This window comes from Phyllostomus discolor, chromosome 3 (genome assembly GCF_004126475.2).
Source record: "Phyllostomus discolor isolate MPI-MPIP mPhyDis1 chromosome 3, mPhyDis1.pri.v3, whole genome shotgun sequence".
Taxonomy (NCBI): domain Eukaryota; kingdom Metazoa; phylum Chordata; class Mammalia; order Chiroptera; family Phyllostomidae; genus Phyllostomus; species Phyllostomus discolor.
The window spans coordinates 155323757-155341191 of NC_040905.2; the positions used below are offsets into that span (position 1 = coordinate 155323757).

Below are 17435 nucleotides of genomic sequence, written 5' to 3' on the forward strand. Positions count from 1 at the left end.
CATAACCGTAATCCATCAGAATATAGCCTTGTCTTGACATAGGGACATCTCCCTCTTTAAATAGGCTACATGTTGTCCTCTGGACCCCTAAGTCTCTCTTTATATACTTATTGGCATTATCCAGTTTTTTTGAACCAGAACATTTCTTTCTTCTGGATTCCAAAAGCCTCTGCTTTACAAAGTAAAGACTCAGTTGGAAACGTGACATAAAAGTAAGAAATCATGTTTTACAGTCTCCCTGGAAAGACTAACACCATTTGCATAGTCAATTTAAAAGTGTATCTTACATCCAGAGCATTCTATAGTATTCTATAGACAGGATACCCACAACAAAACAATATATATTTTGAACCCATATATTCTCTTATATTTGGATTTAGCAAGACATGCACTATAATCCAATTGGAAAGTAAAATGGACTTAATTACTTAGCTCAGATCAAAGAATATAAGGCAATAATGAATCTAATTAAAATTAATAATATAACGGGCTGCTTTATTCCAGTGCCTAATCCAGGGCATTTCATTTTAATTTAAACTCAGCTCTCAAATTTACAACATGATCCCATCATTGTCACTGATTGTTATGAAATCGGATAACCTCGTAGCAAATCTTTCTTGTGTTGTTGCCCAATTCTAAGTAATAGATTTCACTCTGTTCAATAGAGGTCAGAAAGTTCACTCTGCTACATGTTTATATTGAATTTCTTTAGCCTGTTGCTTATTTTAGCCTGATTAATACGCTTCAGATGTTACTGAGTAGTGCAAATGATCTATGAAATGTACATAGCCACGGGCCATAGATATATTGAGTGAGAGCAGTTCCTAAGTAAGTCGAGAACTCTCATAGATGCCCCTAAACTTCACTTAGAGTATGTTTACAAAATACTATTTATTTTAATGTTCAGACAAAATTGACCCCCCAGTACAGTCCATGGAATGCTTTATAAAGTCATTTTTGTTGGCAACATGTAAATTAAAAAATCTAGTTAATTTATGAGCATACATTCTCCACTTCTATGTGTATGCACATGTGTGCACATGCACATGTGCACAGCATAGGTATTACACATCCAAATCAAAGCAGAACAAACTGTGATTTTGGTTAGCAAGGCAAGCCTGAGTCAATCTTTTAGCTCCCAGGCAGAAATGACATATTTTCATTAACTGTTAGAATTACTTTACCTAAAAGTCTTTCCAGAAAAATAATCAAAACATTATATGATTAAGCATACATATTGATTATAAGCCTCATTGTTATTTTAAAAAAAATTCAAGGTATTTTGATACCTAAACACCAGCAACTGGATCTGCAGTCCAAATACAAAAGAACTCAGTAGTATTATAAAGGCCCTTAGAATGGCAATGGCATCTTTGGGAGAATAATCATAATCAGTCACAGTTATCCAGGAAAGACCAAAGTGATGACAAACAACAGAGTAAGAGCCACAATGGATGACTTAGGTCAGGATCAAAGTGGGAAGAAGCTTAACAAGGAATTATGGGTTTAGGAAAAGTTTGCAAGTATTGGGAGCTGGGGATCTTCTTCTACATGGAATGTATGCACTGGCCCTCTTTTGGAAGCTCTGCAATTATGTTCTTGTGGGCTTCGTGTCATGCATCTTAAAGCCAAGGATATTAAACCTTAGCCTCTCAGTGTATAGAAGCCTGCCTCAAGAGGTCAGACCTCCAACATAGACCAGAAAAGAAAAAAAGTTGTAGAACTATTATTTGGTGAATTTTTTTGCCTAAAAGTATTTTCTGTTAAGAGTCTGATTAAGCTCCACTAAGAAAACTAAACTTGCTTGAACTAATTAGCTAATACCTCAAAATGATTGAAATGTGTGGTTGTACACAGCAGGGTAATTCTATTGCAGAGAAAATTCATGTAGTCAATATCCCTCTTGTTGTGACGCTTAAACTTAAGCACTCCCTGGTTCTACCTGGTTTATACAATTCCCTGAGAACGCACGTAATCAAAAACTCCCCACTCCTGTTGGGATAGGTTTCTCTTGATGCTAAAACAATTGGTTTCTGTAGGTGTCACCTAGTGGCTCTGTATCAATACAGCAGGGGACATTTTTGTACCTGTTGAATTAGGCACTTTTTTGCCCACTGCAAATTAAATCAGCCACACTAAAAGTTTTTATTTAATTGAGTTATGGATAAACATTTTAATTGTAAAATCCATCAATTGAGAGAGAGAGAGAGAGAGAGAGAGAGAGAGAGAGAGAGAAATAATTGGGCATACTGGACACATTGAACAGGATGGTCTGATAAATTCCTCACATAAAATATCAGGGGGAATGAAGTACAAGACCAATGACCACTAAGAAAATTAAGGACAAGTCTGTACTTCTATGGAATTAAATGTTAGAAAAAATCAAGTACCAAGTGAGGAAAATGTCATTGTTGCCTTCACACATCTACCAGAGATGAATTAGTCTGCATTATTGTTGAGTACACAAAATACAAATGCATTACTAGGAAGATGAACATTTATTATGTTATTTTTAGAGTATAGTCTGTGACATCTTCATTTTGAAAAAAGAAACCTATTTGTTTGCATGTAGTTAATTATGAAGAATCAAGAAAAACAACGGAATAATCTTAAGGCACAAAACACAGTCTTATCTTTCTGATTAGATTATCATGTCTGAATGTCACGATTACTTTAGACTAATCAAATAACATTGTAACCTTCAGTTTTCTGACTCCCTCAACTTGGCCTGGAGTCATCTGATAGTATATTTAGATAATATCAAATACATTTTCATTCATGTTTTATCACATAAACTAATTTTAGAGGTCAGATACTTTATGTATCTTAGATACTACATACCTAAAACTTTGAAACATGTTAATATAAAAGATTACTTATCAGGTTTCTATGAACAGTAATTTTTCACAATTGCTTAGAATGTTTGCTATGTTGTAGAGAGCCATAGAATGATCAACTTAATTCAAATGAAACCAGAATTTTATTCAAGGCTTAATAGCGGTTATTTTGGGGAAACAAACAAAAAAAAGAAGACACAACAATTACTGCCCTTAGAAACTTAGGATGTAACCTATTAAATGAATATATGAAATATAATAAAGATGTTTCCCAAGGAAAGAGAAAGAATGGACTCCTTTCTGCTTCATAAGTAGGGTTAGTTAAACCTAACTTATGAAGTTAAATCTCCATGGAGAAGATATCACTTAACTGAGCTGACAACAATTGTTAGACTTTTTCTTCTAAAAAGAAGAAAAGGATACCAGATGTAAGAGTTTTTAATTTTTTCATTGTATTTATTGGAATGATATTAGTTAATGAAATTACATAGGTTTCATGTGTATAATTCTATAACACATTATCTGTATATTGTATTGTGTGTTCACCACCCAAAGTCAAGCCTCCTTCTGTCTCCTTTTATTTCCCCTTTACCCTCTCTAACTTACCCCAATCCGCCTTTCTCTTTGGTAATTACCATACTGTTGTCTGTTTCCATGAGGTTTCCCCCCTCCAATCCCTTTGCCCTTTTCAACCAGCTCCAAAAGGATACCAAATGTAAGAGTTAAAAAAGACGGTAGGATAGAAAAATACAAAGTGTTTGTGGAAAATGGTTACCTTTCTAAGTTGGTTGGAGCCTAGATGCCATAGAGAGAAAATGAGGGAAGGGACAGGTGGGCAAAAAGAACTGGGGCCACATCACAAAGGATCATTACTGCTAATGCTCAAGGGTTTGGACTTTGTCCTGTGAATCCCAAAGGTCCATTAAATGGCAAAGTGACTCCAAGCAGCAGTTTGGAGCAGACAGTGGTCATTCAAACCCATTCCCCAACAAGTACATGCTTAGGTAGGTACAAAGTATCTAGGTAGGTATAAACAATATCTTTAATCTTTCTGTGACTGTTTATTCATATAAAAATTTGAGGTGATAATAGCACCACTGTGTTCTTCTGAGAATTAATGAAATTAAATCAGCTAAATACCACAGAGCTGTGTTCGGCTTATAGTGAGTGTTCCATAATATGAGTCATTATTAGCCTTGAACCAGGAAGTGGTACACATGACATCCGAGAAGGTGAAATATGGGGAATTTCACATACACAATTCTTACTAGATCACTCTTTTGGAAGATTCATTGTGCTATTAATAATCACCTCCAGGGGACTTCCGGCAAGATGGAGGCATAGGTGGATGCACCATATCTCCACACACAACCAAGATTAGAACAACAACGATTTAGAGCTAGAATAACACTCAGAACTGATTGAGAATTTATCTGAATGGAAGTCAGACAGCCAAGAAGTTGAAGTAGACCCGTTCATCCAGACCAGTAGGAGGGGCTGAGAGGAGGAGCAGGCACGGGTTTTGGCGTGGGGAGATCAGGGAGAACTGGGCGCACAAGGCAACTGGCAGTGCATAAGCCTTCTGGGACGCAGTGGTGGGCCCTGAGTACGCAAGCGGTGGCTGGCGGACCCAGTGAGGCGGCACTGTGGACCAGGGCAGAGTGCACAACCCAGGATCCCAGAGAAGGGACTGAGATCCCAGGAACACGGAGCTACCGCCATTGTTCCCTCCCGCCCCCCGCCCTCACCCCCACCCCCGCCCCCACATACAACGTCAAATCTAGTGACTGGGGTGCCCAGCCCAGGGGAACACCTAAGGCTCCGCCCCTCACTGTAACAGGAGCGACCGGACCCGGGAAGGGGGAGGAGAGAGAGAGAGAGATATGTGTCCAACAAAACAGATCAGTCCCCCAGGACTCATCCTTTTGAGCGACTAAGAAATAGCCAATCTATTACATGCACAGTTCAAAACACTGGTGATCAGGAAGCTCACGGAATTGGTTGATTTTGGGGTGCAAATTACATGGAAAAAATGCAGGTTACCATAAAAGAGATGAAGGAAGATACATAGAGAACCAAAAGTGAAGGGAAGGAAATTGGAACTCAAAACAATAGAGTGGACCAGAAGGAAGAAAAAAACAATCAAGCAGGAAAGAATGAAGAAATAAGAATTAAAAAAAAAAACAAAAACGAGGAGAAGCTTAGGAACCTCCAGGACATCTTTAAATGTTCCAACATCTGAATTATAGGGGTACCAGAAGGGAAAGAGGAAAAGCAACAGATTGAGCATGTATTTGAACAAATAATAAAGGAGAACTTCCCCACTCTGGCAAATGAAATAAACTTTCAAGAAATCCAGGAAGCTCAGAGAACCCCAAAGAAGTTGGACCCAAGAAGAAACACACCAAGGCACATCATAATTACATTAGCCAAGGTAAAAATGAAGGAGAGAATCCTAGAAGCAGCAAGAGATAAGGGAACAGTAACCTACAAAGGAGTTCCCATCAGACTGTCAGCTGATTTCTCAAAAGAGGCCTTATAGGCAAGAAGGGGCTGGAAAGAAATATTCCAAGTCATGAAAGACAAGGACCCACATCCCAGATTGCTCTATCCAGCAAAGCTTTCATTTAGAATGGAAGGGCAGATAAAGTGCTCCTCAGATAAGGTCAAGTTAAAGGAGTTCATCATCACCAAGCCCTTATTTTATGAAATGTTAAAGAGACTTATCTAAGTAAAGAAGATAAAGAAAAAACATGTATAGTAAAAGGACAGCAAGCTCACAATTATTAACAACCACACCTAAAGCAAAACCAAAAGAAACTAAGCAAACAACTAGAACAGGAACAGAACCACAGAAATGGAGATCACATGGAGGGTTAGCAACAGGGGAGTGGGAGGAGGAGAGAGGGGGAAAAGGTACAGAGAATAAGTAGCATAGAATGTAGATTGAAAATAGATAGGGGGAGGGTAAGAATAGTATGGGAAATGTAGAAGCTAAAGAAATTATAAGTATGACACATGGACACGACTAAAGGGGAGGATATAGGTGGGAGAGGGTGTGCAGGGTGGAAGGGAGTGAAGAGGGGAAAATGGGACAACTGTAATAGCATAATCAATAAAATATATTAAAAAATAAATAAATAAAAAGAAAAAAATAATCACTTCCAGCATGTCAACTCTGCTAGACCACTCATGGTCACTTGCATGGATTATTCCTACCAAAGATACTGATTTAAAGACCTAGTTATACATTTTAAAATTTATAATTTTTAATTCTTAATAATAAGCATACATTCTTTTCAGACAAATATTTCAAATAGGTTAGTGAATAAAATAAGCAAATATCACAATCATTGTGAGTTTAAAAACAAACAAAATTTAAATTACTACTTAACCCTTATAAGAGACAAATATATTTTTGCTTTTATATATGTCAAAATTTTACTTTCTTTATGAAAGAATATTCTCTTTTTCTAAACAAATTTTTTCAAAAATTAAATTTTCCTCAAGTTATTATCTCCTTCTGCCTTAGCTTCAGGTTTTCTTTGGTTCTTATTTTATAAGACAATAGTCTAACTTTAAAGTGATGCTCATGCTTTTTATTTAAAATACCCAGTGCATGCTAATTCTTTTTATTAATTCTACATTAATTATATATGCTAAAGAAGGAAAAAGTAAATATTGCTGCATATAAGACAATTCTGCAAAATTATATGCCATTGCTATTAACTATAGCCTAAAAACCTATATAGGTCAAAGAAATAAAATGTTGCTTGGAAAAAAGTGATAGTATGAAGCAGTGGGAATAGAATGCTGGGAAGAATGTATCAGATAAGAAGATAATAGAACAATGGGTAGAATGCTAGGAAACCTCACATCTTCAGAGTTAAAATAAAACACAACATTTATTTAGCATTTATTATGCTCCAGATGCTGTAATAAATGGTTAACATGAATTATGTCATTTAAAATATCATGAGATATTTAGCCTTATTTCCCAATATTATTGATGAATAAAAAGTAATATTTTATTCTTTTAAATATATATTTTATTGATTGTGCTATTATAGTAGTCCCTTTTTTTCCTCCCTTTTATTCCCCACTACCCTGAACCCACCCTTCCAACCAGCATTCCTCCACCTTAGTTCATGTCCATGGGTCATACATATAAATTCTTTGGCTTGCCCATTTCTATACTATTCTTAACCTCTCCCTGTCTATTTTGTACCTATCATTTATCCTTTGTGTTCTCTGTACCTTTTCCCTCATTTCCCCCCCTCCCCTTCTCTGCTGATAACCTTCTCTGTGATCTCCATTTCTGTGATTCTGGTGCTGTTCTAGTTGTTTGCTTAGTTTCTTTTGGTTTTGATTATTTTGAGGTTCAGTTGTTGATAGTTGTGAGTTTGTTGTCATTTATTTTTCATAGTTTTGATCATCTTGTTTTTCTTAGATGAGCCCCTTTAACATTTCATATAATAAGGGCTTGGTGATGATGAACTCCTTTAACTTACCTTATCTGGGAAGCACTTTATGTGCCCTTCCATTCTAAATGAAAGCTTTGCTGGGTAGACTAGTCTTGGACATTGGTCCTTGCCTTTCATGACTTGCATTATTTCTGTCCAAGTATTTCCCCTTCTTGCCTATGAGGTTTCTTTTGAGAAATCAGCTGATAGTCTTATGGGAACTCTTTTATAGTTAACTGTCTCCTTTTCTCTTGCTGCTTTTAAGATTCTCTCCTTACCTTTCATCTTGGGTAATATAATTATGATGTTCCTTGGTATGTGCTTCCTTGGGTTCAAATTTTTTTGGACTCTCTGAGCTTCCAGGAATTCCTGGAAGTCTATTTCCTTTGACAGATTGGGGAAATTCTCTTTCATTATTTTTTCAAATAAGTTTTCAATTTCTTGCTCTTTCTCTTCTCCTTCTGGCATCCCTATGATTAACATGTTGAAACATTTTAAATTGTCTCAGAGGTTCCTTGGTCTATCCTCATTTTTTTAAATTCTTGTTTCTTCACTCTGTCTAGTTGAATGTTTATTTATTCTTTCTGGTCTGAACCATTGATTTGAGTCCTGGTTTCCTTTCTGTCATTGTTATTCCCTGTACATTTTCCTTTTTTTTACTTTTCATAGCCTTCACTTCTCCCTCTACTTTGTGACCATACTCAGTCATTTCTGTGAGCATCCTGATTATCAGCATTTTAAACTGTGCATCTGATAGGTTGGCTGTCTCTTTGTCATTTAGTTGTATTTTTTTTCTGGAGCTTTGAACTGTTCTTTTATTTGGGCCATATATATATGTCTCTGCCTGTCTGTTACATAGTAAGGGATGGGGCCTTAGGTATTCACCAGGGTAGGGCAAGCTATGTCTCTGTGTTGTGGCACTGTATGTTGGGGAGGGTTCTGAGAGGGAACAATGCTGCTTGCTCAGATCTTAGCTGGCTTTCAGTCACTCCCCCTACCCATAAGCAAATTGGGCCTTTCTGGTGCTGATTCCCAGGTGGTTGGGTTTATATATGCTCTAGGACCCCATGGGTTTCTCCAGTGAACTCTCCTGTGACACTGGTAGTCTCTCCCATTGCCACAATCCTCACAGATTTTTATAGCCAGAGGTTTTGAAGCTTTATATCTCCTCACTGAAACCCTGGGTTGCATGGTCTGTCTTGCTCCCCAGTTGTTCCTCCCGGTTATCTGCATGCAAATGCAGTATGCCAGTATGCCAATATGCCAGCTGATGTCTCACCAGCCCCAGTCCTCCAGCCACTGCCTTGTAGCGAGTCCTCTCCACCCCAGCAGCCCATCTCTGCCCTTCCTACCAGTTTGGATGAATGTTTCTTCTTTAACTCCTTGGTTGTTGGACTTCCATACATTTTGACTTTCTGGCAGTTCTGGTTATTTATTTATTTTTTTAAAATTTGTTGTTGTCCTTCTTTTGGTTGTGTGAGGAGATAAAGTGTATTTACCTACACCTCCATTTTGGCTGGGAGTTAAAAGTAATATTTTAAATCAAGGAAGGTTAATTTGGAAAAACACAGTTTATTACACTATTATCCTAAAAAAATTACTTATAAAAAAGAAGTAATCTGAATATTTATTCTGATCAACTATTGCCAAATAACAAACTACTACTACAAAGTTTAGAGGAAGAAAGCAATGACATTTATTATGCTCCTAAATGCATAATTTGGATAGGGATTAGCAGAGATAGCTTGTCTTTGTTTCACTCATCACCAACTAAGGCAGCTAGAAATCTGGAGGCTGGAATCATCTGTAGGCTTGCTCAATGCCCATATCTGGAGGTTGATGATGTCAGCTGGCTGAGACTTTAGCTTGAGCTTTTGGCTGGAACACCTACATGTGACTTCTCCATGTAGTTTTGGCTTCATCACAACATAATACCTGCATGCTAGGGTGACTGTCTCAAGAGAGAACAAGGTGGAAGTTGTATTACTTTTAATGAAGTAGCCTTGGAGGTGAAGTAGCATTATCTTTGCTACATTCTTGTTGAGATAGCCAAACAGCTCACCTCATTTCAAGGAAAGAAGAAATAGATATCTTTTTGATGGGGAAGTGGCAAGGTTCTGGAAGAACATGGACTGGAATTATTGCTGTGACAATGTTTGGAAAATGCAGTCTTCTATAATGTTACAAAGGAATGAAGAGTATAAAACACTGACATTTCCAATGGAAGAGGGATTAAAATAACAAGGAATTGTTCAGTAGTAATGAAAAGCAGCAGTAACAACTTATAGGTAATATTGAGAAAGCCAGTTTTCTGAGTATGTGGAAGCCAGATTGCAGTGACTTACAAAGTTAATGGGAAAGGAGACTATGGCCAGTGGAGTCTTGCATATTCTGGCTCCCATCAGTTGGGCTCACCTTATTTCCCAAGGCTGGCTGTGTTCCAGGCACAATGTTCTTCTACCAAGTCCTCCCTCCATCTGTAGGATCCTTATCTATGGTATTTCTACTGCTTGGAATGCAATAACAACTTTTAAAAAATACATAAACCTGATTTAATGTGATTCCTTCTACAGACATCACTTATTCACTTTATCAAAGAATTGTCAATAAAGAACCCTTTATTGGGTTTCTGGGCACATTATGTGATGGTCCTCATTTACTATGCACAGATTCGCTTTAGATGGTTACCTTTTACAGAAAACAAAGGGGCCAATGCTCCTAATCACACCACAGAAGAGGGATATTTGAAAATGAAGAGGCAAAAGTGGTTGAACTGGTTACACTCATCCTTGGAGGGGTTAGCACGAATTTTTGGAAGTTACTTTGCAGTAAATGTCCTCATTTCAGGGTGAGGGAGTTTTTTAGCAAGAACAAGACTCAAAGCAGCCTGGGCACATTGCAGGCCTGATTCCCCATGGGAGAACCTATCTGTGGGTGTGGGTCCTGTGCATCTCTGAGTAGAAGCTGGGTCCACGCCACACAGAATGGTCTCCTACAGTTTCTTTCTTTCAATATTATTATCTCCATTGGTGAATATTCATTTATTTTCTGTTATTATTTGATTAATGTCTGTCTCCTTCACCAGACATCAAGTTCTGTGAGACAAGAAATATACTTGTTTTTTCTCATCCCAAGAGCCTGAGAATTTATGGATCTTATTGGACTTTCTTTAAGTAGTTAATAAATGTGTTTATAAACCAAGCTTATTTTTTGAAAACCTCCATGTGGAAGAAACATGTAGTATTTAGAGAAAAAATTATAGGTTCAAGGAAATTCACTATACAAATGATAAACCACTTTAAACTATAAATGAGAAAGAATTAATTTGGTCATATTGTTTGTGTTAAGGTAGGCTAAACTTTGTAATATATAGGCCCCAAATTTTGGGGGTTTGAGGTTTTCCTAAGCTGGATTTAAAAATGACATCATTTGAGTGAGCTCAAATCCTTTCAAATAAACATAACTGATCACAAGAGCATGAGAAATGTGGGCTAGTGGTAATACACAGGAAGAAGGAAAACCAGGATTGGAAAAGAGCCACTAGCCTTTGCTATGACAGTTAACCAACAGTATCATGGGATATTATGTGTTAGGAATAAGGAAATTAAGAACTAAATTTCTTCTAATAGACAAGAACCACATTGTAGCTAAAAGGAAATGATAAGGGAGACACAGGGCAGTTAAGCAAACATCCTGTGTCTGGCAGACGCTCTCCCCTGAGTAGGCTAGATAAGCAGTGCTTTGTAGTTTTTAATGAGAAAATAGAAAACTAGCTAGCTAGAGCCAGGAGATTACTAGGTTAATGAACAAACAGCCTGCCTTCCCGCCTTATGCAAAAATGCTTGGTTTGAAATTCCCGTGCGCGGTCTCTGTAAGCGAATTGCTAACTGCCACGTCTGCTTCTGTATAACGCTTGCTTGCCCGCCCCTATATAAGAAAGTAGTTGTACGCGCTCACGCGCGGCTCTCGTTTGCAGCTCCTTGTGGGCACTGTGTTGCTGGACACTTTGAGAGTTTGCCCCTGCGCAGGTTAAACTTGGCCAATAAAATAACATCTTTGAACCCCTGAAAGTCTCCGATATTGGTTCTTGCGTGTGCTGGATGCTACATTATGGCTTAGAAAGTCTAACAGAATATCTTCCAAGAAAGATGGAAGAGTTTAATAATGCATAACTACTAAAGCTAATGTTATTGATTGATCTTATAGGTTGTATGATAAAGCAAAAACAGAAATATCTCTAAAGCTGAATTTTGGGTTGGATTGTAGGAAAAAAATCTCTAGGTGATTATTGCAATATTCAGGGGAAAAATCCACTCTGGCAGATTACCCAAGTGAAGGCTAGAATATCTTCTGTAAAAGCCTCACATACTCATTTGCCTGATTATTCAGAAATTCCATAGGCTGTTCATCAGTTATGTTGTTTTGGAAGGTGTACAAATGATGATTTAATGATGCAGTTTCCAGTGGAACAACAGGGAAAGGAAAACCTAAAATTGTTAGATTCCCAAGGTCATGATTATAGACCTGATTTCTCAGACTTGAAAGAGATTTTTAAAAATCTAAGTGAAAGAAGTTGAATAAGAAAGAAAAAATATTGCTCATTCCATTTTTACTTCAGATATTCTTTTATAAATTGCCTTAAACATTAAAGTATATAAAATATTCTATTATATTTGACTATCTTATATATGACTCTTAAGTGAGAAATTACATTTTAAAATTTTGACATAAAGATTGTAAACTATATCTACCAGCCATTTCTTCCCTTTCTGTTCAGGGACCAATTATTTCTAAAAAGTGGGTTGAGCACTTGCAGTAGACATGGCTCAGTTAAACTTGGTTCATGGAAACTGTGTCAGTCAGGGTCCTAAAAAGAACAGGTGGCACATACAAAAGGAATAAGGAGATTTTAATGATGGTACTATTTACAAAAGCATGTGTAGGACTAATGAAGCTAAGGAGGGACTAGCAAAGGCCATGGAGGGAAAGGAGAATGTGGTTTTTATGACCTAGTCAGAGCTGTTGTGTATGAAAGGGACTGCACAACTAGAGGAATGCAGCCTCTGTCTACTTTCTGCCTTTTAAGAATCAGGGCACAAATATCTCAACCTCTCTCTGTGCTTCCACACTGATGTCATTCCATTGGCCAAAACAAAAGCCAGATAACCAGGTAACCTGATGATGACATCCACAGAATTCAGCCTCATGGAGCAAGGTGCAAGGTGGAATTGTGGAAAATATACCTAATTGGACAAACAGAGAATATTCACAACAGAACCAATGGCATTTATGAGAGAGATATTAATAGTGTATGTAATAAAGCAAGTGCATATACATCTTTGTGAAATCTATATTTTGTTTATGGTTAAGGATATGATTATTTATTTTCTTTAAACACAATTTGAAAATTTCAGAGAGAAAAATTGAATTTGCATAAGATCTCTTTATCAAAAATAAGTAAGAATTTTTGAAAAAAAATTTTTTTAGCCATTGCATGATCATGATAAAATAGAGCAGCATAAGAAATGCCAAGCTTGGCAGCCAAGAATGCTGATGAAACATGAGTCTATCTTTACTCCACGTTTACCGAGGTGAAGAGGGAAGAAGAGGAGTCAGAATGGGGATCTAAAAGAGTTATGGTGTCCACATTTGGCAGAATAATGGTCAAGGTACCCAGACTGATGATCACAGCCCAGAATTTCTCATCATCACTTGAGGCTTAATTGGCATCAGTCTGGCTGGGAATGGCCATAACTCAGGTTTATGCACACCACAGGTCCAGAGGAGAAAACTAGTGATGGATTAAGCAGAGAAAACGAGAGGAGATCTTGGCAGGCAGGCAGAGCTCAGAGGAGACTGGCAATAGGTGGGGATGAAAGAAGACTATGAAACTGTTGATTGACCATCAGAGAGGTCCACTCCAGTAGCTTGGTTATTATCATACAGACGGCAGATGGATGAATAGAAATTCAATTCTAGGTCTTTTGGTCTCAAATTTTTTTCTACTGTAACATATGGCCTACAGCAAAGAAGCAATGAAGATATCATCAATTAAAATGAACCATTCTTTAACAAGCCTGGAAGATTTTCCTAGCAACAGCATCTTTCTATTTCAACCAAAGCCATACTTTAGCTGTAGTATACAGTTGCAGAGCTAACAATACAGCTGTAGCAGATCATAACATGTCTGGTTGAAAAGTTAAACACTTTGGTGATAGATTCAGACATTTGGTCTCTCAGATGTCTATCTTAGACTAAATTTGTAAGCCAGGTGTTTTCATATTTTAAAGGAAAAATGTATACATTCTATAAAATTATTTTATTACCACATCTGCAGCTTTTTTTCTAATGAGTTACATATTAAAATTAATTTGATGGATGTTAGCTAAAGGTATTGTGCTAATCATTTTCTCAATATATGTAAACCACACCATCATACTCTATAACCTAAAATTATACACTTATGCATGCCAATTATTTTTCAATAAAGCAAGGATCAAACAATATTGATATACCTACAGAAACTTCAACTGACCAAATTTAATACCTGCTGGTGTTGCTGTTTCTTTTCATGAAGTAGTCTTCTACTTGGGTAGGGGGAAGAATTTACTGAGCCTACTCCTCAAGATATTTTTATCTCATCAGGGAGTTTTGTAGGATTCATTAATTTTTACTGTTATAGTTGGATAAGAAAGGATTTAAACTTCAAAACAGAATAAGTTGGTTAAAACCTTAGTTCTGCTATAGAGTTATATGATGTTGTACAACTTGCAGTTTATTTGAGCCTTAGGTTTCCCTTCTGAAAAGTTGGGATAGTGTTATCTGTTTCACTTGTTGTCCATAAATCCTATGAAAGTGTTTGAGACATGTAGGATTTATAGGAAGACAAATTTGATTCTAAACGTGTTCTTTGACAACTATGTCTCAAAAACCATAATGATTCCCAGGCCTCTTTTTAAAAATATATCCCAGGACTTTATATCCTAGGACTTTAGCTATTATGGTGTCACTGGAAAACTTGAATGCTTTGATAAATTTACTTATGTAATTTATCTAAATGAAGACTGAAGTCCCACACCTGCTGGAAGACTCCAGTAAACTCTTTCCTTTATTGACATATGAGGTAATATTGGTTTAATTGATCATAGAAGATGTGGCCAAGAATCCCAGGATGATGCTCCCTTATTCCTGTTGATCGCGATCACAGGGATACATTCCACAACTGCAGAGAGTTTGACCCAATTTCACCCCAGACTTGACGACAGCATGTTTTCTGAATCATCTAGCTCATTGATACACTTCTACTTTCTCTCATTTCCAAATACAAAAATAGTACATGAAATTATAAAACCTAGATATTCATAATTCATCTAATATCCAGTAGTTCCTATGTAGTATTGCTACCTCTGAGTTGGTACTTTTTCTCCCAATAATGATGGAACAAAGTATCAGAGACTATAGGGATTTTCACCCTCTGCTATGGTCATGCCTATCACTTTGCTATTGAAGCATGCTATATAATCAAGCCTATTGATTAAATCAACATAATGTATCTATTTCAAGTGATTCTTGCCTTAGCAAGTCAGAGGAAATTAGCCCCTTTCCTTGTTTTGATTATAACATTATCAGTTTGTATATTATATCATTGCTATAACATTTTCCATTCTTCCTATAAATTTATTTTTAATTTTTCAATTAAAAATATTGACCTCAAAGTGTAAACATGTGACCTATTGCTTTTTTATTATTGCTAACATATGTCTTCTTGTGATGGATATTCTGATATTTTTTTTCCAGGTTTCATGTCTTTATTCAGAAGGTGATTTAACTACAGAATGAGGCATTTTAGCATTATGAAAACAATGTTTTGAAATCTTTTCTTTCCCCCTGAAATTCTGTTTATTACAGTTTGTATAATCCCCAAGACAGTCTCTTCTCGGACGTTTTCAAGCATTCAGGTATTTCGCGTGGTGTCTGATGTGCTTGGTAATAAAGGTGGCGATGAAGTAGTAGCTGTGGTCATAGCCCTCTTGTAATCGGAACACGAGAGGGATTTTCTTGTCTGTACAGGTGGCTATGAAGTTGTCGGGCAGCAGCTGCCCGTCAGAGAGAAACTGGTCATCTTTTCCCTGGTCAATCAGTATGTACAGCTGAGACCCTGGATAGGTATTCACCAGGTGGGTAGCATTGTAAGCCTTCCACTTACTTTGGTCTGCTCCCAAATATCCACTTAAGGCTTTTTTGCCGCAAGGACAAGCCACTGGATTGCAAATTGGAGCAAATGCTGACACAGATCTGTATGTCCCAGGGTTCTTCAAAGCACAAACCAGGGCCCCGTGGCCTCCCATGGAGTGGCCGAAAACAGACATCCTTTGGAGGTCCACTGGAAAGTTGGCACTGATGAGTTGGGGAAGCTCCTGCATCACATAGGAGTACATCCGGTAGTTCGTTTTCCAAGGCTCCTCGGTGGCGTCCATGTAGAACCCCGCCCCAGTGCCGAAGTCCCAGCTGTCCCCCTCTCCTTTGATGTTGCATCCGCGGGGGCTGGTGTCTGGAGCGACGACCACAAGTCCAAGTTCGGAGGCGGCCTGGTGGAAGCCGGACTTCGGGCAGGTAGACCACGAATTTCATTTTGCAGCTCAGTTCCACACTGTCATGTTCAAAAACTTTCTGGAATCCACCAAAGCACTTGTTGCTGGAAATCTGTTTCAATACCATTCTCTCCCCGTCCAACTGCTACTCGCTCTTTCGTCTGCACCAAAGGGTAGATGATCCTCCCGCGGCGCCAGTAAAAGTAACAGAACAGGCAGTCGGAGATATTCTGATATTTTGTTTTTTTCTTAAGAACCATCCTGGTCCTTATCAAAAATCCAGATTAAGTCAATAAAATATACATAGTACATTTTCTTCTATATTTTTATATAAATGAAATTTATTTCCCTACCAAATTGGATAATGCCTTATCAGTTATTTTTAGATAAATTAATCATAGAATCAGTATTTAATCATTTGGGGAAAGCTTTATGACTCCCATATTTTATATATTTTATATATTTACCTATTTAGCTCACAAAGAATTGTATCCCAAGGGAGTTGACCTGTTCTAGATCAAACAGTAAGTCAAGAGCAGTGCCAGAACTAAAATTGTATTTTAGTTCTTCCAGCTCTCATCCAAGTTTTGTGTTCCAGTTCCTTACCTCAGTTCAGAGCTAAGTGCTACTTTGTGGACATATCATCATAGACTATGGTGTTAAAACCAGTATTTATATAAAATAACAGAGCCCCACAACATCACCAGATGCCCTTGGGATAAGAACTGTTTATAGAATTGAGATAAGTGTTTGTGCTCTGGGGCCAAACTGAAGAAATTCAAATCCCAACTGTGCCTTCAGTCCCCATAAGATTTGAGTAAGTTACTCCTCCACCTTTGTGTGACTTAACTTTCCTAAAATTTAAAATGGAGAAATAACAATAGTATTTCAAGTCTTTTCTGAAGATTAAACTAGTTAGGGCAAGTGCCTGGCAAATACTAATAGGAAGCTCTCTATTAAAATGGCATTTGGCAAATGAGCTTCCATTGTTATTGCCAACTGATTCCATAAACACAGCTACAAAATTTAAGCTTCAGTAAAGTATCCTGGATATAAAGTAAGTTTTGTTTTCAGAACTTTCTGTGAGATGAAAAATTAAATTGTGTGATATAATTTTGGAGAAGTAATCTTAGAAGCATTGTATATTTATTAGGTAACAATTTGTTGAGTTGATATTTAAACATAATACACAATATTTTACTGATTATCATTACTCTTTTTCCCTTTTATTGCTCTTGTCTGAAAGCTGCAGATGAAAGTATGCTAGGTTCTGTTTAGTAGGATTTAAGTAAAATGAAGTTTGAATGTCGGAGATAAAGAATATTAGAAGACAGAACTTTAGAGAGCTTCTTTAGCTTAAAATCCATGAGAAGTCGCATGAAATTGCACCTTCTGAAATGTTGTCCAATGGGCATTCTTGTCTTCTCTGAGAATACAAGAAATGCCTTTCCAAAAAGAATGTCCATTTGGTTTTACTGCTGGAATGCTGAGTTTATGAGTCAAATGGAGTTACTCACCAAAAACAAATGGCAGAACAATGGTGT

General features: G+C 37.2%; 1 protein-coding gene across 1 annotated transcript; it reads right to left on the reverse strand.

The window, feature by feature from the left end:
- Positions 1 to 15094: 15094 nt before the first annotated feature.
- LOC114511863 (S-formylglutathione hydrolase-like) lies at positions 15095 to 16109 on the reverse strand. The gene is given in 2 exon segments (XM_036021599.1): positions 15095 to 15907; positions 15909 to 16109. Coding segments are annotated over 2 exon segments (771 nt in total). The 5' UTR covers positions 16019 to 16109; the 3' UTR covers positions 15095 to 15246.
- Positions 16110 to 17435: the final 1326 nt, after the last annotated feature.